The 26,943-nt window shown below is 40.1% G+C and overlaps 11 protein-coding genes across 11 annotated transcripts; 6 read left to right on the forward strand and 5 right to left on the reverse strand.

Moving 5' to 3' along the window:
- Positions 1 to 1,464: 1,464 nt before the first annotated feature.
- On the forward strand, positions 1,465 to 2,979 carry atd1 (aldehyde dehydrogenase; the record flags this gene model as incomplete). The annotated part of the gene is made up of 1 exon (XM_056181664.1): positions 1,465 to 2,979. The coding sequence occupies one exon, from the start codon at positions 1,465 to 1,467 to the stop codon at positions 2,977 to 2,979; it is 1,515 nt and encodes a 504-aa protein (XP_056037746.1).
- Positions 2,980 to 3,361: 382 nt separating this feature from the next.
- rad26 (ATRIP, ATR checkpoint kinase regulatory subunit Rad26) lies at positions 3,362 to 5,221 on the reverse strand (the record flags this gene model as incomplete). The annotated part of the gene is made up of 1 exon (XM_056181665.1): positions 3,362 to 5,221. The coding sequence occupies one exon, from the start codon at positions 5,219 to 5,221 to the stop codon at positions 3,362 to 3,364; it is 1,860 nt and encodes a 619-aa protein (XP_056037726.1).
- Positions 5,222 to 6,584: 1,363 nt separating this feature from the next.
- Positions 6,585 to 7,187, forward strand: ypt2 (GTPase Ypt2; the record flags this gene model as incomplete). Its single annotated transcript, XM_056181666.1, has 1 exon — positions 6,585 to 7,187. One exon carries the CDS (start codon positions 6,585 to 6,587, stop codon positions 7,185 to 7,187), a length of 603 nt encoding a protein of 200 aa, XP_056037729.1.
- A 966-nt stretch (positions 7,188 to 8,153) lies between these two features.
- On the forward strand, positions 8,154 to 9,750 carry SOMG_02876 (threonine synthase; the record flags this gene model as incomplete). Its single annotated transcript, XM_056181667.1, has 2 exons — positions 8,154 to 8,222; positions 8,281 to 9,750. The coding sequence occupies 2 exons, from the start codon at positions 8,154 to 8,156 to the stop codon at positions 9,748 to 9,750; spliced, it is 1,539 nt and encodes a 512-aa protein (XP_056037803.1).
- A 378-nt stretch (positions 9,751 to 10,128) lies between these two features.
- Positions 10,129 to 11,064, reverse strand: SOMG_02877 (Schizosaccharomyces specific protein; the record flags this gene model as incomplete). Its single annotated transcript, XM_056181668.1, has 1 exon — positions 10,129 to 11,064. The coding sequence occupies one exon, from the start codon at positions 11,062 to 11,064 to the stop codon at positions 10,129 to 10,131; it is 936 nt and encodes a 311-aa protein (XP_056037809.1).
- A 519-nt stretch (positions 11,065 to 11,583) lies between these two features.
- Positions 11,584 to 12,458, reverse strand: SOMG_02878 (bcap family-like protein; the record flags this gene model as incomplete). The annotated part of the gene is made up of 2 exons (XM_056181669.1): positions 11,584 to 11,994; positions 12,303 to 12,458. The coding sequence occupies 2 exons, from the start codon at positions 12,456 to 12,458 to the stop codon at positions 11,584 to 11,586; spliced, it is 567 nt and encodes a 188-aa protein (XP_056038123.1).
- A 489-nt stretch (positions 12,459 to 12,947) lies between these two features.
- On the reverse strand, positions 12,948 to 15,215 carry leu2 (3-isopropylmalate dehydratase Leu2; the record flags this gene model as incomplete). The annotated part of the gene is made up of 1 exon (XM_056181670.1): positions 12,948 to 15,215. One exon carries the CDS (start codon positions 15,213 to 15,215, stop codon positions 12,948 to 12,950), a length of 2,268 nt encoding a protein of 755 aa, XP_056038124.1.
- A 3,115-nt stretch (positions 15,216 to 18,330) lies between these two features.
- On the forward strand, positions 18,331 to 19,692 carry sfp1 (DNA-binding transcription factor Sfp1; the record flags this gene model as incomplete). Its single annotated transcript, XM_056181671.1, has 1 exon — positions 18,331 to 19,692. One exon carries the CDS (start codon positions 18,331 to 18,333, stop codon positions 19,690 to 19,692), a length of 1,362 nt encoding a protein of 453 aa, XP_056038152.1.
- A 639-nt stretch (positions 19,693 to 20,331) lies between these two features.
- Positions 20,332 to 22,275, reverse strand: dus3 (tRNA/mRNA dihydrouridine synthase Dus3; the record flags this gene model as incomplete). Its single annotated transcript, XM_056181672.1, has 2 exons — positions 20,332 to 22,192; positions 22,235 to 22,275. The coding sequence occupies 2 exons, from the start codon at positions 22,273 to 22,275 to the stop codon at positions 20,332 to 20,334; spliced, it is 1,902 nt and encodes a 633-aa protein (XP_056037624.1).
- Positions 22,276 to 22,798: 523 nt separating this feature from the next.
- Positions 22,799 to 23,909, forward strand: ura2 (dihydroorotase Ura2; the record flags this gene model as incomplete). Its single annotated transcript, XM_056181673.1, has 2 exons — positions 22,799 to 22,915; positions 23,001 to 23,909. The coding sequence occupies 2 exons, from the start codon at positions 22,799 to 22,801 to the stop codon at positions 23,907 to 23,909; spliced, it is 1,026 nt and encodes a 341-aa protein (XP_056037616.1).
- A 677-nt stretch (positions 23,910 to 24,586) lies between these two features.
- srp2 (splicing factor Srp2) lies at positions 24,587 to 26,090 on the forward strand (the record flags this gene model as incomplete). Its single annotated transcript, XM_056181674.1, has 6 exons — positions 24,587 to 24,629; positions 24,674 to 24,896; positions 25,087 to 25,156; positions 25,210 to 25,283; positions 25,338 to 25,437; positions 25,488 to 26,090. 6 exons carry the CDS (start codon positions 24,587 to 24,589, stop codon positions 26,088 to 26,090), a joined length of 1,113 nt encoding a protein of 370 aa, XP_056038721.1.
- Between the last annotated feature and the right edge of the window lie 853 nt (positions 26,091 to 26,943).

Consider the following 26,943-nt stretch of genomic DNA (forward strand, 5'->3'; position numbering starts at 1 on the left):
ATTTTTTTTTTTTTTTTGGGGGGGGGCTTGCTAGTGGAGACAATGTTGAATGAAAGGATATCATCCTACGAATGGGCCAATTGTCGTGAAAAAAGAACGTTCACACGGCCATAGTAACACCAATGTTCCCTCTCAATCTCAATCTCATTTACATTATTATGTTTTTTTTTTTTTTTTTTTTTTTCTAGGGCGCCTCTTTTGTCTCGCATTCGTCTATCTTTAACGGAAAAAAGCTTCGCAGTTTCAAACCATCCCGTCGCACTTTATTGATGCAGAATAAAAGTATCAGTAAGCACCGATCAAGAGCAAAAGCTGGACAAAAGAGCCTACATCGTATCTGACAAACCTTCCATAAGACAAGACCTGTTTTTGTTGGCTTTTGCACTAGTAAACGTAATCATGTCAATAAAGCCGTGATTCAAGTTTGAAGACAGCCATGTTTGGGAGATGGAATCCACAAAGAAAGAAAGAAACAAAAAAAAAATGACCCAACAAAAAAAAAAGGAAAAGGAGCTTTTTTATGAAACCATCTTTTGTAGCGAACCCTTTTTTTATTGATGATTTTTTTACGGATAGTTATTGTTTCCGAACCATCCGATAGCGTTAAGAAGAACAAATCGCTTTCCGCCAACCTTAAGCACAATGCGGATGAGGAATCAAACGAAACTTTGAACTGCGACTTTGCTCGCCCGAACCTTTTTCCTTGGGTTTTCTTGGTCGCTACTTGCAAACCTTCTGAACCTTCTTCTCTCCTAAAGGGTTACCTCCACTTTTTTTCATTCACGGAAAGCTTAAAAGGCTGACTATGAAGTCAGTTTGGATTAGTCATTGCATAGGGGTTACGTATGCTTTTTTAATTGGCTAAGAAAAGATCGTTGATTGGTGACGACGTGTGTCATACAGCGTGATGTCAAAGTGGTGTCAGGTTTCGCCCTTTGAATTGTGGCCATCTCAGACATCTTTCTCCCCCCTCTGAGTCATGGTTGGTGCCACTTTTTGTTCTATTCGTTTGAATGTTGCTTGATGAATCGACCAATCATGAAACTTCATAGATGATATAAAAGACCCATCGCTGCCATGTTAGAAGTCTACTATCCAAGCTCTGTGCATTTATTTTATATTTAATTTCTTGTATTTAGAGAAGACGAATCTCTAGGTTTTTTTAGTTTTTTTTTTTTTTATTTTTCTTTTAGCAACGAATTTTGGGTATCCGCTTTCGTTGACTTTTCTCCCCTTTCTATATAAAATTCACAACCTGTACTCTTTTTTTAGAGAAAATTTAGGAAAAAAGGCTTGAACTTTTTTTTTCGCGTTTCTTCCCTGACTATCTGTATCGATTGCTTGATTTAGCATAGTCATCTTTCCTATCTTTTCCTTATTTGGTTTTGTTTCTGGCATTCTTTTCCACTTCCATTTTTCAATTTATTGTATCTATTTCGTTTTTGCTCACTACATATTTGCAAGATGACTACTGTTCGTGAAATCCCCAACGTCCAAGTCGACATTCCTTCTGGCAAGAAGTACGAACAACCCGTTGGTTTGTTCATTAACAACAAGCACGTCGACGCAGTCAATGGCGGCCGTGTCAAGGTCTTCTCTCCTTCTACTGAGAAACTCATCTGCGAAGTCGTCGATGCCGACGAAGAGGACGTCGATATTGCTGTCAAGGCTGCTCGTGCTGCTTTCCAAAACGATGCTCCCTGGCGCAGATTCTCTAGTGCTGAACGTGGTCGCTGTTTGACCAAATTGGCCGACTTTATTGAGCAAAACTTGGAATATCTCGCTTCCATTGAAACTCTCGACAACGGTAAGAGTATCACTTTGGCTCGCGGCGATGTCCAAGGTGCTGCTAACTGTTTCCGTTACTACGGTGGTTGGGCCGATAAGGATTATGGTCAAACTATTGAGACCGATGTCACTCGTTTCGCTTATACCCGCCATGAACCCATTGGTGTCTGCGGTCAAATTATCCCTTGGAACTTTCCCTTCCTCATGTGCGCTTGGAAGATCGGTCCTGCCGTCGCTTGTGGTAACACAGTCATCTTGAAGACCGCTGAGTTGACTCCTTTGTCTGCTCTCGTCCTCACTCAATTCATCGAGCCCGCTGGTTTCCCTCCCGGTGTCGTCAACGTTCTTAGCGGTGATGGCCGTCGTTGTGGTAATGCCATGGCTTGCCATATGGACATTGACAAGATTGCCTTTACTGGTTCCACTGGTGTCGGCCGTATGGTTATGCGTTCCGCCGCTGCTTCCAACTTGAAGAAGGTTACTCTTGAACTCGGTGGTAAGTCCCCTAACATCGTTTTCGACGATGCCGATTTAGAGGAAGCTGCCGTTTGGGTTAACTTTGGTATCTTTTACAACTCTGGTCAAGTTTGCTGTGCTGGTAGTCGTGTCTACGTCCAAGAAAACGTTTATGACGAGTTTGTCAAACGCGTCGTTAACAAGGCCAAGTCTTTGAAGGTCGGTGATCCTTTCGACGAGGAAACTTTCCAAGGTGCTCAAGTTTCCAAGCAACAATACGAGCGTATCATCGGTTACATCGAGAGTGGTATTCAACACGGTGCTAAGCTTGAGGTTGGTGGTAAGCCCCATGGTCACATTGGTTACTTTGTTGAACCCACTGTTTTGTCTGGCGTTACCGAAGACATGGCTGTCGGTAAGGAAGAAATCTTTGGTCCTGTCTTGGCCATCATCAAGTTCAAGACTGTTGAAGAAGCTGTCCGTCGTGGTAACAACAGCACCTTCGGTTTGGCTGCTGGTGTTCACACCAACGACCTCCGCAACGCCGTTAAGGTCAGCAACCGCTTGGAAGCTGGTACTGTCTGGATCAACTGCTATAACCTTTTGCATCACCAAATTCCTTTCGGTGGTTACAAGGAGAGTGGTATTGGCCGTGAGCTTGGTTCATATGGTTTGACCAACTACACTCAAACCAAGTCTGTCCATATCAACCTTGGCATGGATCTTCCCATCTAAACTTTTTAGAATATCAAGAATTGATTTTGAGGACAGTAAAGCATGTATTTCATCCTCGAAACTTTCCTTTTGCTTTTTATCCCCGAGCCTTCTTTCAACTTTTGTATGTGTGCGAGGCATGATCAATGAAGTTTTATTGACTATGATTGCACTGCGATGTCCCCTTTTTAATGATCTTTTTTATATTATTCTAGTTATAATGGTTTAGGAACAAGGTAATTGAATAAGAATTTACATTCATTGACGATAGAAAATTATTGGCAATGTATAATTAATTATCTATAAATTTGTGGACGTAAAGAGAATGTGTGCAAAAAAAACTTGGTGGAAAAGAAAATATTTTGATTTTCATGAAAACATGAAGATGATAAAAAATCAAAAATCAAAAATTGTTGTACAATTGCTCCAATTCTTCTGGAGACAAGCAAATTTCCAATAGTTGAGAACCTAAAGAAGCAGTTTCTGACGCGTCGTCACCAAATAAGTGGTTTTCCAAATCGCCAAAAGTACACGAAGCCAAGGAATAAATGAACCTTGAATGGAGGCCGTTTCCGGCGCTCATGAGTCGGGAAGACAAGTCAGCCGGAGCGATTAAATACAAAAGTCGAATAATGGACATTAATATTTCAGCGGTATCTGCTGTGTCAAACATAGCACTCAGCAGCCGATGATGGTACCAACATAAACCAAGAGCAAAGGAAGGTATTACTGGATAACAATTGCGAAGGACTTCAGTTGTGATCGTTCGGTTCTTTTGTAAAAAATTCGTAAACAGGGATAAAATCGTGCGATGAATCTCTTTCCATTTTAAAATGGAATAGACATCATTCTCTTCTCGTGTAGGTTCCACAAATATATTAGAAATTGTAGTAATCAACCGAAATATCAAATCTCGCCCTGTTTCGTCTGTGTTTACAAATTTAATGGATGCACAATAAGAAACTGTCATGGAACTCATGAGCAACAATATCCCTTCTTTGATTAAAACAAACGAATCATGAATTTGTAAGCAATGCTGAAATACTTCATGCTTTACTTGTCCAGATACTTCCTCAAATTTGGATGGGGCTAAATCGGACACAACCGGCATATAGAATCGCAAAAATTGGGCGAGAGGTTGAAGATCTTTTAAGGAATTGGCATCACTTTTAGAAGCAATGACAATGATAGCATTACCGACCAAAGCTGGAATGCGCGCATGTAAGAGTAAAACACAACTGTCAGGATCAAAGAAAACAAGGCCCTCCAAGAGTTGAACAAGGCCGCGTAGTGGTCCAAAAACCTCGTTGTTGGTGGCCATTTGAATAAGGCTGGCAATAGCTTGAATAACAGAATTTTGATATTCGTCATACTCTGATGATAGATCAGAATTGTATATGTAGTTGCATAACGATCCATAAAGTTTAAAACAGGAAGGAAAGGATTTGAATTCCTCAAACAAAAGTGAGTAACAATTCAAAATATTTGTCAGATTTCGAGACAAAAACAAAATTTCCTCTCTTTTTTGGAAAACAAACAGCTCTTGTATCATTTTGTCGGAATGCATCGGAAAAGACGTTTCGTGCTGCGCATTCGATTCTTTCGACTTTGCCCCCTCTACATGCTGTGGTAATGATACTTTTCGTTTTTTCTTTAGTGTCCCTGCTTTTGGTGCTGTTTTCGCTCTATGAGTTGGATCTGCCTGAGAGGTAGAAGGAAACAAATGGTCCACGCTTGGAAAACCATCTGTGCTGGTTCTTTGAGAAGACCCCAGTGAAACTGATGATGGTTTCGGATCCCGTTGCAGTTTCTTCATGGACTCCACGGCTTCTTGGGCTTCCCGCTCATGAAACAGAGATTTCGTTTTCGCATACTCAATCTCCTTTTGAAGTTCTTCCAGCTTTTTTTGATAAGATTCTTGCTGCTGATGAATAGACCTGTTTAGAGACTCTAGCGTCAAGTTGTTTTGTTCTGCTTGTTTGGCGATATTTGAGCGTAGAATTGCATTCTCACCGCCTCTTATTAGTAATTGCTTTTGAAGGTCATCAGCACCCAGACTTTCATAGTCTATTGTTTGAGACAACGGGACCTGTGAGTCCAACGGGTTTACAAGGGTCGTTTGAACGCTTGGAGACGAAATCTGGGCGGGTCTCTGAGAAAACACTTGTTTTTGAGCTTGCTTCTCGATCTCGTCCAGATTCACGCCTTGAAAGATATCATTTACATTGATGTCTGCAAAGTCCAAGTCATCATCCGAAGACATGGGCGCGTCACCGATAATAAGTTGAATTCACGTTCATGGACGTGTACCCAAAAAAATAAATACAAATAAAGTGAGCAAAATGAACAGAATCAGTCCTTTGCTGTTCTTGTACTCTTGACCTTCTGAAACTAGGTTTATGCTGTTAGGAAAAAACTTTTTGATTTTTTTAAAGGGAATACCTCAGAAGGAATTAAAAAAATGTATGCAAAATCATTTATCCAAAGAAAATGGGTGTTGAGCCAAGAAATTCACCCTTCTTTATGTGCAAGCTAATGGAGAGGTCGTTTGTTTACGAAACGCGTCTCAACGCTCAATTAATGAATGTTACTGTGAATTTGGTAATTATTTTTAGGTTCTCGTAGTACAACGTTTTTTAAACTTAACAATATTGGAAGCAGCTTTGCTATTATGTAAATATCTACACAATAAATACCAATCAATATTGAAATGAATTTGTACAGAAGCAATCCTTTATCAAGGTAGTAGGTTTGTTTTGTTTTCTTAAAGCTGAGAAAAAAGAATTATAGAGGTGAGCTGAGAATATTCTCTACCGTTCGTCACAACGGTTTCTCGTTGGCGTTCTTTTACGAAATGTTTTTCTTAAAAGCTTGGCATTGAAATGAAATCTTAGAAACCTAGAATTTATTGAAAATGTGAATTGGCGTGAATTCATTTCCTTGAGAATAAAAACACTCTAAAAGTAACATCGTCCTTTCGTCTCAATTATCAGATGAGTACAGTAATTAAGTGAGACTTCGATGAACGAGAAGGTGTGGAGGAATTCGTTCCTCGCTTCAGCTAATTTACTATTACTAACAATTTACTTTGCTTAAAAAGATTTCTCTTACTAAGGCTGGTGTTCTTATAGGTTTATTTTTCAAAGAACTACGTGACTTCAGAGTACAAAAAATGAGCTTTGGTAATAGAAGTTGCCATTAAATTTGGATGGCTTATGAGCCTCTTTAGGATTCGCGAACATGAAGAAAACTACTTTATTTATACTTGCGTATTGCGGAAACCCTGCTACTCATCTCTTGGTAAATATTTACTTTGTCATTACTGCTCTTGGGCTTGATAGAAGCAACCAGAGAGTGATCAGTCATAAAGCGTTCTGATGCATGAGAATAATCAAATGTATAATGAAAACTTTTTCCTTTTCCATACGTCTTTTCTACGGACAAAAAACATTTTGAATAGCCCAAATTACTTTTCAGCACATATACATTAATTCAAATACACAAATAAGAAAAAACACATTATTTTAGATGTGTTTCATGTATTTTAAAATATTCATTACATCGACTCTTTCGAAGCTTCCAAGGACTTTCACCACCGTCGACCTTGTCAAAAGCAACTCCCTACTATGTCAACAAAATCCTACGATTATTTAATAAAATTGCTTCTTATTGGAGACTCAGGAGTAGGTAAATCATGTCTTCTTTTACGGTTTTCCGAGGATTCCTTCACGCCATCTTTTATCACAACGATCGGGATTGATTTCAAGATTCGCACCATTGAACTTGATGGTAAGCGCATTAAACTACAAATATGGGACACGGCCGGCCAAGAACGATTCCGCACAATTACAACTGCATATTATCGCGGAGCAATGGGTATTTTATTATTGTATGATGTTACAGACAAAAAGTCTTTTGACAACATCCGAACATGGTTCAGCAATGTGGAACAGCATGCCAGTGAAAATGTGTACAAAATTTTAGTTGGTAACAAGTGTGATTGCGAGGATCAAAGACAAGTTTCGTTTGAACAAGGAAAAGCTTTGGCTGATGAACTTGGAGTAAGATTTTTGGAAGCTAGTGCCAAGACAAATGTCAATGTGGAGGAAGCCTTCTTTACGCTTGCTCGTGAGATTAAAAAGCAAAAGATTGATGCCGAGCATGAATTCAACAATCAGGGGAACAACGTCGATTTAGGAAACGACCACTCTGTGAAGCGTTGCTGTTAATCTATTTTATCCGTCGTATTCGACACATTATTTTCACCTTGTGTTTTCCCTTTTTGATACTTGATTCATGACGTCGTCTTTTTATTGGCTTGGTATTGTTTCTTTGCTCTTCATGAATTCTTATGATACTGATACGTTGGCTTTATTCTCTAATCCATTAGAATTGCTAGTCGGATCCTTATATTTTTATTTTTATTGTTTTTCCGTTCTTATGGTGTTTCAGCTTGATGCTTCTGATGGATAATAGATAGTTCGCGTCGTAAATTCCGTTTCTTTAATGCTTTCACATACATACATAAATTTTATGTCTAATATCAACTCTTCTATTTTTGTCAAACCCGGTGAAATCTTCGATCGTACAGTACTATGATCAGTTAAGCTGCTCGTAAATTATTTTATCATCCTTGCCGTTCTTACTCTGTATAATAACTTATGAAAGAATATACAACCTGAAAAGCGACAATACTTAGTCCAGAACAACCATTCCCCTGCTGGAGTAATACAAATCCTTGGAGCAACTTTTGTTTTCATCTTTACTTTCGCACAGATTTCTATCGAACCGAAAGTTGAAAGTTAAGAAGGGGGATTCCCTAGAAAGTAATCCTTTGAAAAGAAAGAATGAATGTCACTAAACCGTTTTCCTGGTACTATAAACAGTTTATGTAAATCGAATAAACCCATCTTTACCAAAATTACAAGCAATCTACTTCTTTATAATCTTTAAACCAACAAATCATTGTTGACACTTTCCTTACATGGCAAAAACCTTTTCAAATTGCCTCAGTCCTGGATCTTGTTCAAGATATCGACCAGTGTTTACCTCGATCTTGTTAACGAGGTATAATGATTGATGTCAGATACCGAAATGTAACGACGATCAGAAGGAGGTTTGCCTTCGACGCTGCCTCTTCCTGTATAAAAAAAAAATCCTCCGAAAACCAACAACTCCGAGTTGGAAATTTAGAAATGTCAAGCCATATAACTTATTTGTCTACTCGTGGTGGATCTTCAAACTTCTCTTTTGAGGATGCTGTGGTATGTTAGAATGAATACTCATATTTAGTTTTGCTCAATTTCTAACGAATGGTACTAGTTGAAGGGATTGGCCAGTGATGGCGGTTTGTTTATTCCAGACGAAATTCCTCAGTTTCCTAAGAATTGGGTCGAGGATTGGAAGAACAAGAGCTTTCCAGAAGTTGCTTTCGAAATTATGTCCTTATACGTTCCTCGGGAAGAGATACCCGCTGATGCCTTGAAGGACATAATCAATCGCTCTTATTCTACCTTCCGTCATCCTGAGACTACACCAATCAAGAATTTGAAAAATGGCCTTGATGTTCTTGAACTTTTTCACGGTCCAACCTTTGCTTTCAAGGATGTTGCCTTGCAATTTCTTGGTAACCTTTTTGAATTCTTTTTGACTCGTAAGAATGGTGACAAGCCCTTAGAGGAACGTGACCATCTTACTGTTGTTGGTGCCACTTCTGGTGATACTGGAAGTGCTGCCATCTATGGTCTTCGTGGAAAGAAGGATGTTTCCGTTTTCATCTTATTCCCTAAGGGACGCATTTCTCCTATTCAGGAGGCTCAGATGACTAGTGTGTTGGATAAGAATGTCCACAACGTCATTGTAGACGGTGTCTTCGATGACTGCCAGGATATCGTCAAGCAAGTATTTGGTGATGTTGAATTCAACAAAAAGCATCACATTGGTGCCGTGAATTCGATCAATTGGGCCCGTATCCTTTCTCAAATTACTTACTACGTCTATGCTTATCTTTTGACTGTCAAGGCTGGTAAGGCTGACCACGTTCGCTTCGTTGTTCCTACCGGTAATTTCGGCGATATTTTGGCTGGTTACTATGCCAAGCGTATGGGTGTTCCTGCTGACAAGCTTGTTATCGCTACTAATGAGAACGATATCCTCAACCGTTTCTTCAAGTCCGGTCGTTACGAAAAGGTTGACTCTAGCGTAGCTCCAGCTAATTCTTCTGCGTCTGCCAAGGAAACCTATTCACCTGCCATGGATATCTTGGTTTCTTCAAATTTTGAACGTTATTTGTGGTATTTGGCATTGACTTGCGAAGCTCCTAACCATACCCATGCTGAGGCCTCTGACATTTTGGCTAAGTGGATGTCAGAATTCAAACAAAATGGCTCTGTTGCTGTTCGTCCCGAAGTTTTGGAGACTGCTCGTCGTGATTTCATCAGTGAGCGTGTCAGTAACGATGAAACCATTGCTTCCATCAAGAATATTTACGACACCGAGCAGTATGTCGTTGACCCCCATACAGCCGTTGGTGTTGAAACTGGCTTGCGTTGCCTAAAGACATCTCCTGATATTACCTATGTTTGTCTGTCCACAGCTCATCCTGCCAAATTTGATAACGCTGTAAATCTCGCTCTCAAGTCTTTCCCTGGATACGATTTTAACACACAAGTGTTACCTGCTGAATTCCACGGTCTTATGGATGCTGAACGTCGTTCCATTGAAGTTGGCAAACCAAATATTGAACGTCTTGAACAACTTATTGAAACCACTCTTGATGAGGAAAAGAACTAACCGTAAAGGTTACTAATTAACCCAAAATCAATTTACCTTAATTGCTAGAACGTTCTTTTTTGTCTTTATATGTTTATTTTTGTTAGTTTTGGTACCTCATGAAAAAATAAGATTATAGAGGATTGAGCATGATCCTTTTTAAAAAAAAGTATTACATAATTGAAGTTGAGTAAAAAGGGTATTATATTGTATGCTATCATGAAGCTTTAAAGCTTAAAAATGAGGATTATTATTTATGCTGTTTTAAACGAATATTATAAAAGTAATTAGTATTGAAGTCATCGATGTTTTGAATTCAAACCAAAATATATAGGACAATCAAATAAATAAGTTACCTTGATGTATCTTTTAACGCCCACCTGAAAAGACAAGATCAAATCAATCATCGACCACCTGAAAGCTGTACTGGTCTATTTGCTTATAGTACTGTCTCATGTCATCCATACGTTTTTGCTGTTCTTCGTCTAGCACTTGTTTTTTCTCAGAATCTTCATCACTAGAAGAGCCATCAGATGAATGCTTATCATTACGCTGTGGTTCGAGGTTTTCGTTATCCAATGTGAATGAAGAGTCTGACTGTCTATGAGTAACCTTTGTTCGCTTTGAAAGTTTCCACAGTAACTGTGATTCTTCAAATTCGGGTTCGGATTCAGATGCTGACGACGGAGGCGATGAGTTAGGAATAGAATGTAGAATGGAGAGATCTAAATCATCGTTTTCACGAGGAGAACGCTTCCTGAGACGCTTTTTGAGGTTCCCATGAGGGATAGGAACAAAACGTTCCAACTGTCGAGTTGTCGCGTCTTTTGGGAACGAGGATCGAGAGGACAATCTGGAAGATGAAGGAGGATGCATGGAAGAAGTTGTAACAGAAGACAGTGGAATTGGAGAGGAGGGAGATGAAGAATAGTTAGGAGGAGACGAAGCAGGCAAAGGTACTTGCTTTGGTGAAGAGGCAGATAAAGGTAGAGGATGCTTCGAATGAACGTTAAAGGAGGGATCTTCTACATTTTTCAAAAATTCACCTTCATTAACGACTGGTGGAGAGGAGGATAGAATTCTTTCAAAACTGTCTTGATACGGCGCGCAGAATTTTAATGCTTGATTTCCACTGCGTAAAGCAGAAGAATCTGATTCTAACGTTGAGCTTAAACGGATTCCTTTAACGGAATCAAATCCAAAAGGATCATTCTTGAACGAAATAGGACGAGGAACTTGTATGCCCAGCAATTGACGCGCATTTGGCTGTGTATTCGACGTGGACGGCTCCTCTTTCGAATTCAAGCGAGAAGCTCTTGAAGAATTATGTTCCATAAACGAAATAATATACAAATATCTTTTGTAATCTTTATTACAGTATCATACTTAAGGGTCCTTCCAGGCCGACGCGTTTTGGATTTTGCTGCTGTAGAAAAACAACTTCCTATTCTCTGGATATGTTACCTACGCGTTACCTTCTAGAAAGAATAATGCCAACTTGCTTTACGATGTTTATGCAGAGTACGGCTTCGTTTAGCCTTTTCAACTATAGTACATGTCTATTGATATAGGAAAAGAACAAAAGATGTCGCTTATTGTCAATTTAAACATGATGAAAAATAGTGTAGATGAAAAACTTTATTCATTCAAATATGTAAATTGAAATTACAGCAACTTTAGAGCTTTTAGATAGATCAAAGCAAAATATCAAGCTAAATGAATCAATCAAGTAGAAGAATATAGACAGAAGACCGACCAAGTAGAAAAGTTAAATTCCGACTAAATACGACTTCAGGCGAATAATTAAGTCTCATAAGAGACAAACGGAAGGAGTGAGTTAATTATGAAACCCATTTAAATGTCTTTCTTTTTCTCCAAAGTCTTGGTAGCTTCAGCATACTTATCGGCCAAAGTGGCATACTCTTTGTCACGAGTTTCAAGTTTCGTGCGCAAAGTATCAGCTTCTTCTAAAGATTTAGAATCAGATTTGCCGGATTTGACTTCAGTTTGAAGAGCTTCAAATTTCTCTTCTATAGCGATCAAGCTTTTGAGGGAAAGGTAGTAACGGTTGACGACCAAAGAAAGGAACAAAGCAGAACCACAGAGATACAAGTTTCTTTGAGCATAAAATTGGCCAGCCTTGAATCCAGTGCGGGCATTTTCAACAGAACCACCAGCTATACCAGACATTTCAAATTCCGAGCTCATACGAATGACTCTACGAACAGAATCCGAGAACAAGATTAAAATACAAATGATCATAATCTACAAGCATATCCAGTTAGTACGAAATCGAAAAGAGAAGGAACACAGGGAAGTCTTCTTCCCTGTCAACAACCCAATTTTTTTTTTTTTTTTTTTTTTGTTTTCTGGCAATCCAGCATAACTAGCCAGCGGGTATCAAGCAACATCATTCCATATTCAGGTCCATCAATGGCTAATTGATTTACTTTTAAAAGAAATCTATTGTTCCAACTAATGGACCCGAAGTTCAAACTCACTCACAGAAATGATGCATGCTTTGAATAACCAGCCTGCTTGTTTTTGGTTTCCCATCCCTCTGTCGTACTTACCTTCAAAGTATGTTCTATTTTACCAGCAATAGGAGAGTGACTGACGGTGTTCAAGATAGCTTTTCTCACCTTCAATGGTAATGGCAAGCTAAGTATCACAAATGATACTACTTCTATCATCAGTAGAATAAAAACAATCATATAATAAATCGTCATTTTTGGCGATTTATTCTATTTGGCTTTGGTAAAGGATGACTGGAAATTTCTTCAAGATTTCCTAGCTCTCATATCCCATTACCTCATGACGTAAGCTTAACGAGAAATGAAAGGGCTCATAAAAATTCTTTAATAAAACATCAGATATGGATGATTCAGAGTCATTAAGACAGTTGGAATCACAAAAGCTCTTGGGTTCAGTTTCACAGTTGCACAGGTGCCTGGTAGGCCGGTGTTGGTAATGAATGAAAGTACAGTGCTTGACTAGGAATGCAATAGTTGAACAAAAAACCAAATTCGCATCTAGTAGTTGGCCTGTTGTTTCTTTTCAAAAGATCATTCTATTTGTATATATAGATTAAAATGGACCCTCTGTCATAGCATTAACCTGAACTTTATTAAATAAAGATTTCTAAATAAACAACAATTAAAAACATAGTGTAATCATCAAACAGAACCTCAATATTTTTATTCTAAGTATTCAGCTTTTTACCAATCACTGCGACCAGCGGTAGACTGTTTAGGCCGGGAAGGACTAAGGCGAGCACGGCTACGCTTGATGTTCATCCAGGGGAAATTCTCCTCTCTAGCAGCTTCAAAAGCGTCAATCTTTGCGGCTTTTTGCAAGGTTAGACCAATGTCATCAAGACCATTAACCAAACAATGCTTGCGGAAGGGCTCCACTTCAAATTTGATCTCCTTATCGTCATAGCGAATGACTTGGTTGAGCAAGTCAACAGTAAATTCCAACTCCTTTTCGGCAGCAGCCATCAATTCATCGACTTGCTCAACGGGCAAGGGAATAGGCAACATGCCGTTCTTGAAACAGTTGTTAAAAAAGATATCAGCAAAAGAAGGAGCAATGACAACCCGAATGCCAAAATCATTCAAAGCCCAGGGGGCATGTTCACGCGAGCTACCACATCCAAAGTTTTCCTGTGCGACCAAAATGCTGGCGTTACGGTAGGGTTCACGGTTTAAGACAAATTCAGGCAATTCGTTACCGTCGGAATCATAGCGAAGATCGTAGAATGCAAACTTACCAAGACCGGTACGCTTGATTGTCTTCAAGAATTGCTTAGGAATGATTTTGTCTGTATCGACATTTGAAATAGGCAAAGGGGCAGAGACACCGGAAACTACGGTAAACTCAGGAATACCAGCGGTTGCGGCGCCAGGTCCACCAGCGACACTTGTAGTCATACCAGCGGAATCCGTAACAGCATCGGTGGCATCATCCACAGCAAGGGAAATAACACTACCGAAATCATGAGAAGGATCATAATTTCTATTGGTGATGACGGTAGGGGATCCGGTGGTGGCATCGCCAAAGAATTCTCGAACATTGCAGAGATGTCCCTTAACGGCGGCAGCAGCAGCCATAGCGGGACTAACAAGATGAGTACGACCCTTGGCACCTTGACGGCCTTCAAAGTTACGATTAGAAGTGGAAGCACAACGTTCGTAGGGCTTCAATTGGTCAGGGTTCATACCGAGACACATGGAACAACCGGCTTCACGCCAGTCGAAACCAGATTCAATAAAGATTTGATCCAGACCCTCAGTTTCGGCCATTTTCTTAACCAAACCAGAGCCAGGAACAACCATAGCATGTTTGATGTTGCTAGCGACCTTGCGACCCTTGACAACAGCAGCGGCAAGACGCAAATCTTCAATACGTGAATTGGTACAGGAACCAATGAAGATTTTGTCCATGGGATAAGAAGCGATAGGAGTATCGGGCTCAAGGCCCATATATTCCAAAGAATGTTGGATAGATGCAGCGCGAACAGCGTCGTTGACCTTGAAAGGATTAGGAACGGTGCCGTTGACGGCGATTACATCTTGAGGAGAAGTACCCCAAGTAACGGTGGGCAAGATATCAGCAGCATTAATTTCGACTTCAATGTCATACTTCGCGCCCTTATCGGAGCCCAAAGTCTTCCAATAGGCGACGGCGTGTTCCCAATCGTCGCCCTTGGGAGCCAAGGGGCGGTTCTTGACATACTCAAAGGTAGTCTCGTCAGGAGCAATCATACCAGCACGGGCACCGGCTTCGATGGACATGTTGCACATGGACATACGGGCTTCCATACTAAGAGCCTCGATGGCTTCACCGCAGAATTCGATGACGCAACCAGTACCACCGGCGGTACCGATCACACCGATAATATGCAACATTAAATCTTTGGAGGCAAGTCCTTCGGGGAGGGTACCGCTGACGTGAATACGCATATTCTTGCTCTTGCGCTGCAAGATGGTTTGAGTAGCCAAGACATGTTCGACTTCACTTGTACCGATACCAAAAGCCAAAGCACCAAAAGCGCCGTGGGTAGAAGTGTGGGAGTCACCACAAACCAAGGTGGTAGCAGGGAGGGTGAAACCTTGCTCGGGACCGATAACGTGAACGATACCTTGACGGCGATCGGTCATGCCAAAATAACTCAAGCCAAACTCCTTGATGTTGTGCTCTAAGGCCATGACTTGAATACGGGAGTCGGGTTGATGGATGAAGGATTCGAGGTCCTTCAAGTCCTTGCGGGAATCGGTGGGAATATTGTGGTCGACGGTAGCCAAGGCCAATTCAGGACGACGGGCGTTTCTGCCAGCAGTGCGAAGGCCTTCAAAAGCCTGAGGCGAGGTTACCTCGTGGATTAAGTGACGGTCGATATAGAGCAAACAGGTGCCATCTTCTTGTTTGTCAACAACGTGGTTGTCGAAGACCTTGTCGTATAATGTTTTCGGGATAATATACATATTTCAAAAGTCTTATAACAGAGGGAAAAAACCAATAAATAAGCTCAGAAAGATCAGCACGAAGGATATGTGCGATTTAAAAAAAAAAAAAGAAAAAGAAAAGAAAGTGTTCAACAAATTTATCCTTTGGAATTAGAAAAGAAGCGTTCAACAAAATAAAACGCAAATTATATAAAAAAAAAGTTCAAAGATGAACGTTGATTACGTTGAATGGAAATATAGTCAATGGAACAAGGAACCCTCCGTTTAATAACAATCCCAAAAAAAAAAGCCCAAACCACTGCTTATATAAGGGCAAAAAAGTTATGGTGTTTGGTTGTTGACGACTTAGATGGGCGGCGATCTTGTGAAAAATAAGCAGTTGAATTGCAAGACAATTGATTGGCACTTGATAAGATCTAGTAGCGATGGATTTACCGATGACTAATGGCGCCACCTAGGTGTTTGTAAGGGTGTGTAAGGAAGGGATAGGGAGGGAGTGGAAGGTTGCCAACGCCCGAGTTTGTTATTTGTAATTAGTGTAGTTGAAAGAGAAAGGTTGGCTCGGGCTAAAGAGTTGTAGGGTGGTATGTACTGGGGAAATGTTTGAGCAAGTTCTTTGACAGCAAGCAACAAAGGAAAGATTTATATTCTTCGAAAAATACTTTTCAAAGTTACTTTTGATTAAAGAAATGATGAAAAGAAAAAATAAACAAAAGCAAATGGGAAGAACGATGAGAAACAACGATGTTGGTACCTGAACTTGAAACTAGGTAAAGCTTGGCGAGTCTATCCTTTGGCCAAGTAGCCAATCAACGTAGTTGAAGAAACCTTGTTAATGGAGCGAGTCAAATAAGGTCAGACGATTGTGACCGAGGAAACCGGTTGAACAAGAGACAAAGAGCCACTAGAGGTAGGAGCATGGCATGGCATAAATTGTTGAAATTTAGATGAAATCAAGAGTTTTCTTTTATACTCGTTTCAACTTGAAGGATGAGGGAATGCATTCATTGTTTACAAAGGGATTGCAGGTCATCGAAAGATTCAAGCCAGACTCCCATGAAGTCATCCAGGGAATTCTGTAGGCTTGGCACATTGATGGAGAGGTAGCCTAGTGGTGGACTCTGTGGCAAAACAAGGTCACTTTTACAAGACAAAAGGCAAAAGACGAATTGCGGAAACGAGGACGGATGATGGAAGAAATGCAGGGGCCAACGGTAGCTCTAACTTTTTAAAGTGTTGGTTCATGATGAAATGGGACTTGGAACCATCTGAAGGAGTTGCTTGAAACCATAAAAAGGGCGGCAAAGAACAGGAAAAATGAATTTTTTTTCCTTTTTTCTATTTGTTATTTCCTATTTCCTATTTTAAGATACAATCAACCTCTACCTTTTTTGAAATCGCATTGCATTGTTGTTCTACCCCATCTCGCCAACAAGACTTCTCGTCGTTTGTTTCTATATTTAAGTGCCGACCGTTTCCCCACCAACGTTTTTCGTTTCTACGGTATCTTTAGTTTTCTTCTTTAAATTTTTTATATTATTTCATTTCATTTTATTTCATTTTCATTTTCTATTTCTCTTTTTTATTTCCAATTTTTGGACTTTTGCTCTTCTGAAATCAACACTCCCTTCCTAACACTCTCGAGAAACTCTTTATTAATTTTACGTCTCCCGTCGTCCGCTAGTGCAATCGAGTTGTTACTTGGTCTTCCATCCATTGTTACCCGCTCAACCCAACCATCTAAACAGAGACCCTTCTGACAGATCTCAACGGACCCCTCTCTTCAAAGCGTCCGAGTTCACTGCACAGTGGTGCCTGTCAATCGCTCCACTTAGTCATCCACGTTAACGACCCTCTTCCAGGCTTGTCTAGTTCCTTGGAGTATCGCCACTAGCCCTCCCCCCCTTCTCCTCTTTCTAGCTCGTTAAACTTTGTCAAGGACAAAGTTCATCGAATCTCTATCTGGCTTCTTCAGTCTCGCGAATAGCTACTCTGAACCCCCTCTACTCGTCTGTGATTGGCTTACATCCGGAACCTAGAGCGGTAAGGAGACTGTTCAAGCACTTTCTCCGACTAACCGTGGCGACATACTCGGTAGTAATTGGTTGGCCACCTCCTCGTCGTGAAAGCCACCAATCCTCTCATTGGCTGGCATATCATATTGCCTTTTTAATTGACAGCTTATTACCCGTACGTTCTGTCCTCTTTGAATTGTTACTTCGTCCTTTGTTACTCACCTCTTATTACGTAGGGCCTCCTGCCTCACCTTATCCACGCAACCGGCGGAGTACTTAAACGCTGGTTTCCCGCCTGCGGTCCCTCGTCCAATTTCCCATTTCCCTACTACCTACCAGTACCATTGCTATTTGAAGGCTTTAGGAGGAGCCTTTCAACCGAAATCACGTTGGAATAAGCAATTGGCTTGAAAACCCGTTTTCTCCTCTTTACCTTTAGTTCTCTCCCATCACCCTTTTTCCCCCAATCCTATATTCCTCCAATCCTTTATATATATATACATATATATATATATATATATATAGATATTTATATACACACACATTCCCGCCGAACGTTAGTTTTCTGGGAATTCGTCAATTGTTGATTGTGAATTGCCGATTGTGTGTTTTTCCCCGTAGCGATTCATTCTTATTTTTGATTGTTTCTGATTGTGTGTTAAAAGTCCTAGGTCTTTTAGATTTCTTTTCGGACTAGTGTTTTTTGTTTTTCTGTTTTCTTTTTTTCTTTTTTTGTTTGGTTTTCCTCTTTGGATTTTCAGATAGATCAGATTCCAATACCCGGTGTGGTTTTCGTTTCTCTTTTTTGGGTTTCTTTTTTGTTGCTGTTTTTTTGTGTCTTTTTGGTATTCTGACTTCGGTTTGGAATTTTTTGACTTGCAAGAAAAGTACAATCTATTTCTTGGTTCTTTTGTTTGTTGTGTGTTTTTTTTTCCGGGTGTGTGTTCTTTTCATCTTATTCTTACCCACGATACCTTGATCCATTGGGTTTCTTTTTCTTTGTATTTTCTTGGTGGTGAGTTTGTCTTTCTTTCGTGATCAAGAGTTTTCTTGATATCTCGAGTGGTTATTATTATTTTATTATTTTCTCTTTTCTGCTTTCTTAGTTTTTTTTCGCTATGCCATCTCTTGCGTTACCAATAAATAAACCTTCTCACCATAACGCGCCTAGTGCTGGAAACTCTTTTGCCAGTCCACAGGCTACTCCCTTCGGGTATAGCCCCCAATCTTTTGGCAACAGCTTCTCTGGACATGCTTGGCTGCGAGACGCGATTCCCTCTGTCACCTCCTACCCCGAGCAACATCGCCCTTCCGATGACTTCTCCACCATGTATCCCAACCGTCTCGAGGAGGCCTTTTGTCGCAACTTCAATTGCTGCGGAAAAAATCTCGATGATCTCCATCAACTCATTCATCATTACGAAGAGCAACATGCCGTTCTTCCCTCCGATGTAAATCTATCCTCCTCTCTTGATAATAGTAACTCGGCCAGTGTTGCGAACCATTTAAATCGCAACAATATCCAAGCTCTCAAACAGCGAGAGCGCATTCGTATGCACGATTTGGCCGATCAGATGGATTCATCTCCCCTTTATGACAATTCTGCTGTTATGCCATTTGCTTTCCCCGCAAATGAAGGTACAAATGGTCCTTACCGCGTCTCCGTCGTTGTGCCTGCAGCTGCCGCAGCTGCCGCAACTGCTGCCAACCCGGACCTCGCTGAAGAGACCTCCATGCAAAACGAGCCTGTCTCTACCCCTACTTTTCTTCCCGAGTCCATGGTTATGGATGATGCTAGTTCTCCCCTCAGTGATATGAGCTTTAACATGGATATTGGCAGCGGTAATCGCTACAACATGTTTGGTGTGAACCAAAAAAATGATCCTGAATCAGCTTTTCTCCCCCCTTTCCACTATGGACACGATGTCTTCTCTTTTCATCCCGATACCCGTCCTGACACCCCAAATACCGTCCATTCCGAACCTTTTCCCGATAATGTTATGTCTCCCACTCCACCGGAGGTTGTTGCACCTGCTGCTACAAACACGGCTCCTAGCTCCCCCTTCATAAAAAATTCAAGTAAGGACTTTGAATGGCCAGTGCCGTTGAAAAAACAGCGCTCAATTTCTCCAGAGTCTTCCGAATCTCCTATGACCATAGATTCTCCTGGCTCAAGTTTGGTTGTCGTCGATAAGCCTTATAAATGCCCTGTTCCCAATTGTGACAAAGCTTATAAAAATCAAAATGGTTTAAAGTACCACAAACTCCATGGCCATTGTTCCCCCATTACCACGCCGACTCCGACGCCAGTTCCTCATCAGGGTTTTGTTGTGGAAAATAAACCTTATAGATGTGATACTTGCAATAAGCGCTACAAAAATTTGAATGGCTTAAAGTACCATCGTGCTCATAGCCATTTGCAAGTTTCTATGGCTCAAGCCCAACGCGAGGTCCAAATGAGTTTTATGCGCGACGCATAACTCTTACCATGCATATGCTATTTATCTTTCACTATATTTACGAGGTATTTAATATTTAATTTGCACCATCTGATTTGTTCAATTCAGTTTTATATACCGAACATTCTTTTATGATTTAGATATGGCCATAACGCGTTGGTATTCAATTTTGGTAAATGTAAACTGCCAATCTTTGTCTTATTTAATCATTACTGTTAAGATTGTCATACCCCTATGGTTTTTGAGGTTTTATAATTTGTTTTCGTTGCTTTTGTTTGATTTTAATAATTTTAATAATTTTAATTTAGTTTTCGGTTTTTCCTGGGCTTAAAATAATTCTTAGAGCTTGGTTGTGCTTTAGGAGTTTATGTTAATGAATAGAAGGTTTTTTGATTTAAACTGGCTTTCCCAAACTTAAATTCGTACAAACGAATGAAACCATCCCATGCTGAATGGGAAGTACTGCAGTTACTATACTGTTTTCTATACCTATAGAGCTGAGAACTGCTTTCCATATATATATATATACACATGCATCCAATCACTTTTCTTCATATATTGAACTAAATTACCAAAGTAAAAATCACAGCCATATTATATCGGTTCACCCTAATGTACATGCAACCAACCTTTTTTTTTGATTTCTTCAAAAGTAAAGTTCTAACCCTCCGCCTCTTCTATACTGTTGCTCTTATGCTTAGGAGTAAAGTTGAATCTGGAGGGTGTAGGTCCCAAAAATCTTTCACTGAGTTTAAGCCAGTCGTTGACATTCGTGCTAGCGAGCATGCCTTCCATTTCATCTCTGGCATTGTAAAGAGGAGGCCGTTGGTTAAGTCTCGGTCTCGCAACTTCAAATAATGCTATAGGGGTATAGCGATGAAAAAAACTCATAAATTCCAAAAAGAACCTCCTCGTCGTATTGATACCTTGTGCATCCGAACCCCAATACTGTAGCCCATTATTACAATATTCCTGTAAAATTTCTAGACGTTGAGTTGATGACTTGTCAATGTATTGACGAGCATCAATCTCTTCAAAAATCCAAGGTTTTACGAGTGCACCACGGGCAATCATGGTTGTGTCAACACCCGTATCCATTCCCTCATACCAATCCTCCCAGCTGTAGCAATCACCATTTCCGATAAAAGCCAGTGGTTGTGTACGAAGACTTCCTTCGGGTAAATCTTCGATTCCTTCGTTCAGCTTGCGAATGTTAGAAGCACAATCCTTCACGTATTCCCAGTTTGCTAATTTGGAATATCTCTGCTGGCGAGATCGTCCATGCAGTACAGCAGCAGAAGTGTTCGTTTCTTGATGAATACGACTCAAAAGTTTATTCACAACGGGATGATCCTCCCGATTTCCCGTACGAAGCTTTACAGTTGTAGGAATGGTACCGGAAATAGCATCGATACCCTGTAAATTTCGGATGAGACGACTAGGACTCTCCAGCAAAGAGGATCCTGCTCCTTGACGAAAGACGAGGTCAATGGGGCAACCGCAATTCAAATCCAAAAAATCTGCTCCATCACAGTTCTCAGCAATAACCTGGGCTGTTTTTACACCTTGCCAAAGTTTTGAGCAGGCTAACTGAATACCTAAAATTCCCTTTCTTCCACTAGGCATAATTTCCCGCTCAGTATTGATACCACGAACAAGAGCCCATTCTGGCTGATGACCTTGCATCAAAGGCTGACACATCGCCATCTCAGTATAAAAGGTATCAGCACCCAAAGATCCGCAAAGCCGACGAAAAGGAGGATTACCAACTGTGGTTAATGGGGCAAGAATCTTTCTACCTTTCCAGTCAATTCTTCTTTTCTCTTGAGGTCGCAATGTTGGTAAAAGAACGTCGGAACGAGATTGTTTGTGGATTCCGTCCGTAGTCACCTTATGATTTCCTTCCCCTTCATCTTGTTTTTGCGGTGTTTCCGTGGCTTGAGATTCGGGTCCATCTTCCTTAACTGCCTTGGGATCGTTATTATCAGCAAGCGTCTGATCTTGATTTTGATCTCTTGTACCGTTAACCTCTTGTTTTGGGGATTCTTGGATATTTTGGTCATTTGATTTCGGTTTTTCTTCTCCAAGTACAATAGAAATCATTCTTTCGGCTTTACTCAAATCCAATTGCTTTGTTCGAAGTTTCTTCTGAACGTTTTTGTCGACAGCATTCAACATAGTAAGTCCGAATTTACTGTCTGGCTTTTCAACCAGCTCATGCTTTCCATCTTCGTTAAGTTTTACATGACCCGATAACCATCGACACTTGTATCCAGCGGGGCAAATGCCATAAGTTTCAAAATTAACGCATTTTTCACCCAAATCAGGTTCCTTTTGAGAGAGATATACTTCTACATCGTGACCAAATTTACAGTTGCTTTGGAATGGGCACTCCTTTCCTACAGAAATCGCAGGGCACAACGCGTTCTCCTCACGTACAGAAACTTTGCTCCTCTTTTTGTTTTGTCCGCGCTCTTTAGGCTTGCGCTTTCTCTCCGCTTGCTCTGGTTTAGCAAGGAATCTAATTTGGGTTAGCAATTAAATTTAGCATTCTTTCACATACTCTTCGCGAATAGGAGCAACTCCAGAGTGTGGATCCGACATGTTTCAAGCAGATCAAAAGGCAATGCTCCCCCTGTTGGAAATGGCTTTATTGCTAAAAATAAAAGTTTAGACCATACTGCTGAGATTCTGTGTCAAATAGCGTGCTGTCAAAGGATTCACAAAAACAAAGGAAAACACTACAGCGAGAGATCGTTAAATTGTAAACAATTCTTTTAAGGCATGGGTTGGTTTTCCAGAAACATAATTAAGGCAGACATGAGACGTTGAGTTTGATCTTAAGCTTTTTCATAAACTTGGTTTCAGCCGAATTGGCAAAAGTGAAAAAGGCACTTGAGTTTTCTTAGGCTTTTAAAGTTGAGGTTGAACCTTGAACGATAGTCAAACACTATTCAGCTGGAAAAAACAAAGATTAAGGCAGGTTTTATGAAGTTTACGAGAAAGTGAAGAATTGAATCGCTTTTTACCCCTTTGGAGTGGATTAGACATACCTTCGAGTTCGTTCAACCGAGAGCTCATCATTCACCAAGCGCCTTTTGAGTACACATTTTATTGTTGCGTCAATATGAGTTTAAGACTACCAGGGCTTGCAGACATGCATGTTCATCTTCGCGATGGCGAAATGATGAAGCATGTGGTTCCTACTGTTAATCAAGGAGGTGTTTCTGTAGCTTACGTTATGGTATGTAGACTAAAAGTTCTTTGAAGCATGATCAATGGAGTTGATTTGAAAAATTACAATTGAAAATGCTAATTAAGAGTAATAGCCGAACCTTGTTCCTCCTATTACAACAGTAGACGCTTGCTTGAAGTATAAAGCTGAAATCGAACTGTTGGACCGTAAAACAAAATACTTGATGTCCTTATACCTTTCTCCAGAAATAACACCGAAAGTCATTCACGACGCCAGTAAACGAGGAGTTCGCGGCGTCAAGTCGTACCCCAAAGGCGCCACTACCAATTCTGACAGCGGTGTAGAAAGCTATGAACCTTTCTATGCTACATTTGAAGCCATGGAAGAAACTGGTATGGTTTTGAATATCCATGGAGAAGTCCCTGCTTCAACCAGTGATGATGTATTTAGTGCTGAGCCAAGATTTTTGCCTACCTTACTAGACTTGCACAAACGATTTCCCAATTTGAAGATTGTTCTGGAGCATTGCAGTACAGAAGAAGCTATTGAAGCTGTATTAAATTGTGGTCCGAGTGTTGCTGGTACCATCACCGCGCATCACATGTACATAACTCATAAGGATTGGGAAAATGATCCTCATTGTTTCTGCAAGCCAGTAGCGAAAACCGAAAAGGATCGTTTGGCTTTGATTAAAGCAGCTACAAGCAGAAACCCGAAGTTTTTCTTTGGATCAGACTCAGCTCCTCATCCCCAATCCTCGAAACAGAAGACGCCTCCCGCCGCTGGAGTTTTCTCTCAGGCTTTTGAAGCATCTTATTTAGCCGATATATTTGACAAGGAAGGATGCTTACATGCTTTACAAGATTTCGCTTGCAAATTTGGTAGAGACTTTTATGATGTTCCCATTGAAGAATCAGCCCCCTCGCTAATCTTGGAAAATAATCCTTTTACAATTCCACCATTAATCAATGACTGCCTAGTTCCTTTCCGTCCTCGAGAGAATTCAAATTGGCAATGTCGATGGGAGGAAGGCACTTTATAATCGACAAATACTTAATTGAGTGCCTTTTTGTGACTTTTGTTGGCTTCGTGTAGCTCAATACTTTTAATGGCAATACAAACTTTATTTGTTTATTGGTTTACTGGAAATGCAGTTAGCTACTTTTCAAACAAATGCATATGATCTAACTACCCCATCTAAATCCAAGCCTTTCATTCACAAAAGCAATGTAAAGTCTACTGATAAGTCTTATAAATTTTTATACAAAACCTTAACCGGTGGAGATTTTAAAGATAAAAACAAAGGCATAGATGATTAACTTGTACGCATTGCCAAAAACAAAAGGTGTTTCTGAATCTACTTGTGATCTAATGCATTACTAAGAAAACATGAACAACAACTGTCTGATCACTAAGAAAGGCAATTTTATTCTTTATAAGCTTTTAGTCTTTTCAAAACAATTAATTCCTTCAGGAAGCTACTGTTCATGGAACCAATGTTACAATCAACTTTTGTTCTTAATAGGAATTTCGTCGAGGAAAAAAAGAATATAGAAAAGTAAACCTTCATTATGTAAATTATATATTATTGTAATTTTTTCTATAAATTTCACTATATTACATTACTGCTAAACTACTTACCAGATTTGGTGTACAGGGGCAAGCAACGGCGACTAGTTGTCCTTTACCATCTCAACACGAACTACACGAAAGTAAAAGATGTCGGAAACTAGATTGTTTATAGGGCGTATTCCCCCTCAAGGTAATATAATACAATAGGTAGACCAGAATTAACGATTTTTCTAGCTGTTCGTGAGGACGTGGAGGACTTCTTCAAAGGCTATGGCCAAATCCTTGACTGCAAAGTTATGAATGGTTTTGGATTCGTTGAGCTTGAAGATGCTCGTGATGCTCGGGATATAGTGAATGACTTTCAAGGAAAAGAGTTTATGGGCAGTCAAATAGTTGTAGAACCTGCTCGTGGTGAAAGAAAAAGAAGAGAAAATTTCCGTGAAACTGCTGCTGCTAAGTAAGTTTTTTAAATATTTAAGAAAAAATTACAATGGGTTTGGTTAAATCTCGCGCAAGTTGTCGTTGAGCCTTTTGTATTTTTGAAAAGATTGCACCGACTCTTGGTTTGTCCATACAATCCAGCTTTATGACTTCTTTTCCAAAATCCTGTGTTATTATACTGGATTAGCAATTTCTAACATCTTTAGATACCCTCGTCCACGTCGCACTGGCTATCGTTTAATTGTTGAAAACTTATCTGAAGAAGTTAGCTGGCAGGTAAAGATATCAGCGAATGATTAACGAGTAAGTTATTAACTTCATATGTTTAGGACTTGAAAGATGTAATGAGACAAGCCGGTGAACCAACATTTACTGATGCTCATCGTCAAAATCTTGGTTTTGGGTATGTTAAACATCTAAAAAAACCTTGATGTGATAAGTTACTAACAATTGATAGTGTCGTTGAATTCTCGACTGAAGATGATATGAGAAATGCTCTCACAAACCTCAATGGTGAAGAAATTAAGGGTACCGCAATTGCTTTGCGTGAAGATCCTGTATGTATTAATTCGTTTTTTTTTTTGAAATATACTAACTAAATGAAAAGAATGCTCCCAATGAACCTCTTCCCGAAGGCCCAGGTTTCCGCTCTAGGTCTCCACCTCCTCGTCGTCGTTTCCCTATGGACAACCGTAGAGGAGGATTTGCTCGTCGTGATACCTATCGCCCTGTCAGAGATGATACCTATCGCCCTGTCAGAGATGATGATCATCGCCCTGCCAGAGATGATGATCGTCGCTATATCCCCAGAGGTGGCGCTCGTGACAGTTTTCGTCGTGGAGGACGTGATGATTTTAGAGGACGTGATGACTTCAGAGGACGCGATGATTTCAGACGCGGCCCTCGCCGTGACGATTACCGCAGACCCAGAGCCGATGAATATCGTCCTCGTCGTGATGATTCCTACCGTCCTCGTCGTGATGATTATCCTGCCCGTGATGAAGAATATGGTCGTGATGCTTATGAACGTAGTCCTTCTCCCCGCCGTGAACGTAGCCGTTCTCCCAGATACGCGGACGAGTACAGTTCATACCCACCTGCACCCGCTTCTGAAATGCAGCAATCTAATGACGCTCCAAGCTATCCTGGGGAACCTGCTAACTCCGTCCCTGCTGAAGCTGGCGAAGGTCAAGTTGCTGCTGAATGGTAAATTTAGAAAATTGGTTTTATTTTAAAGTCATATATGATACACTATTAGTATTCCTACTTGTTGTTCTGATATCCTTATTTTGAGCTTGAATTAATCTTCTCTTGCGGTTGGAACATCGGATGTTTCACTCGAAATAATCGTGGATTTTATCGTAATATTTCATTCGTGTAGTACCTTTATACCATCTCTTTTGTATTGGAATATTCAATTCTGGTCACTCATTTATGCTGAACGTTCTTTTTACTTCTCTACTTCATACATTTTGTTATAAATTCTAATTATCTAGTGTATGTTGCATGTTGTGTGTCTTTTCGTTCTTTCTTTCTATTGAATTGATAATAAATTTTGGAATAATTTAATACATTCGGACGATTGAATTCTTGGATGAAAATCAATAGAAATCGCAATAGCATTCTTACAACCTATTTTTTTCAAGGAAACTTGTTACCTTTTGTACATATCACCACCTTAATTGACTACTACCGCCAGCATATTTGTTATTATTGTTCTTATGTAACGTAGAATATCATATATGATTGAAAGACGTAAGTCTAAGACAAGAAAGTTATAATTTGCGCAGAGCTTTTTATAGTAATTTAAATCCTAGAATACATCCCTTTCGACGTCTATAAAGACTCACAAACATTTTTCGAATAGCACATACTGTAGATACGAAAGGAGACTCAATAAGCATCATTGTAAATTAAGGCTAATCAGTTTTGTTTCGGAATAATGATAGCATATGAGACTCGCATTTTCTAAATGAAACTGCTGCTAAATGCAAAAAGAAAGTACGTGTGCATACTTGTAACCGTATATGTGGGTTGGGTTACATATAAAATTGAAATGCTCG

Source organism: Schizosaccharomyces osmophilus, chromosome 2 (assembly GCF_027921745.1).
Source record: "Schizosaccharomyces osmophilus chromosome 2, complete sequence".
Lineage (NCBI taxonomy): Eukaryota > Fungi > Ascomycota > Schizosaccharomycetes > Schizosaccharomycetales > Schizosaccharomycetaceae > Schizosaccharomyces > Schizosaccharomyces osmophilus.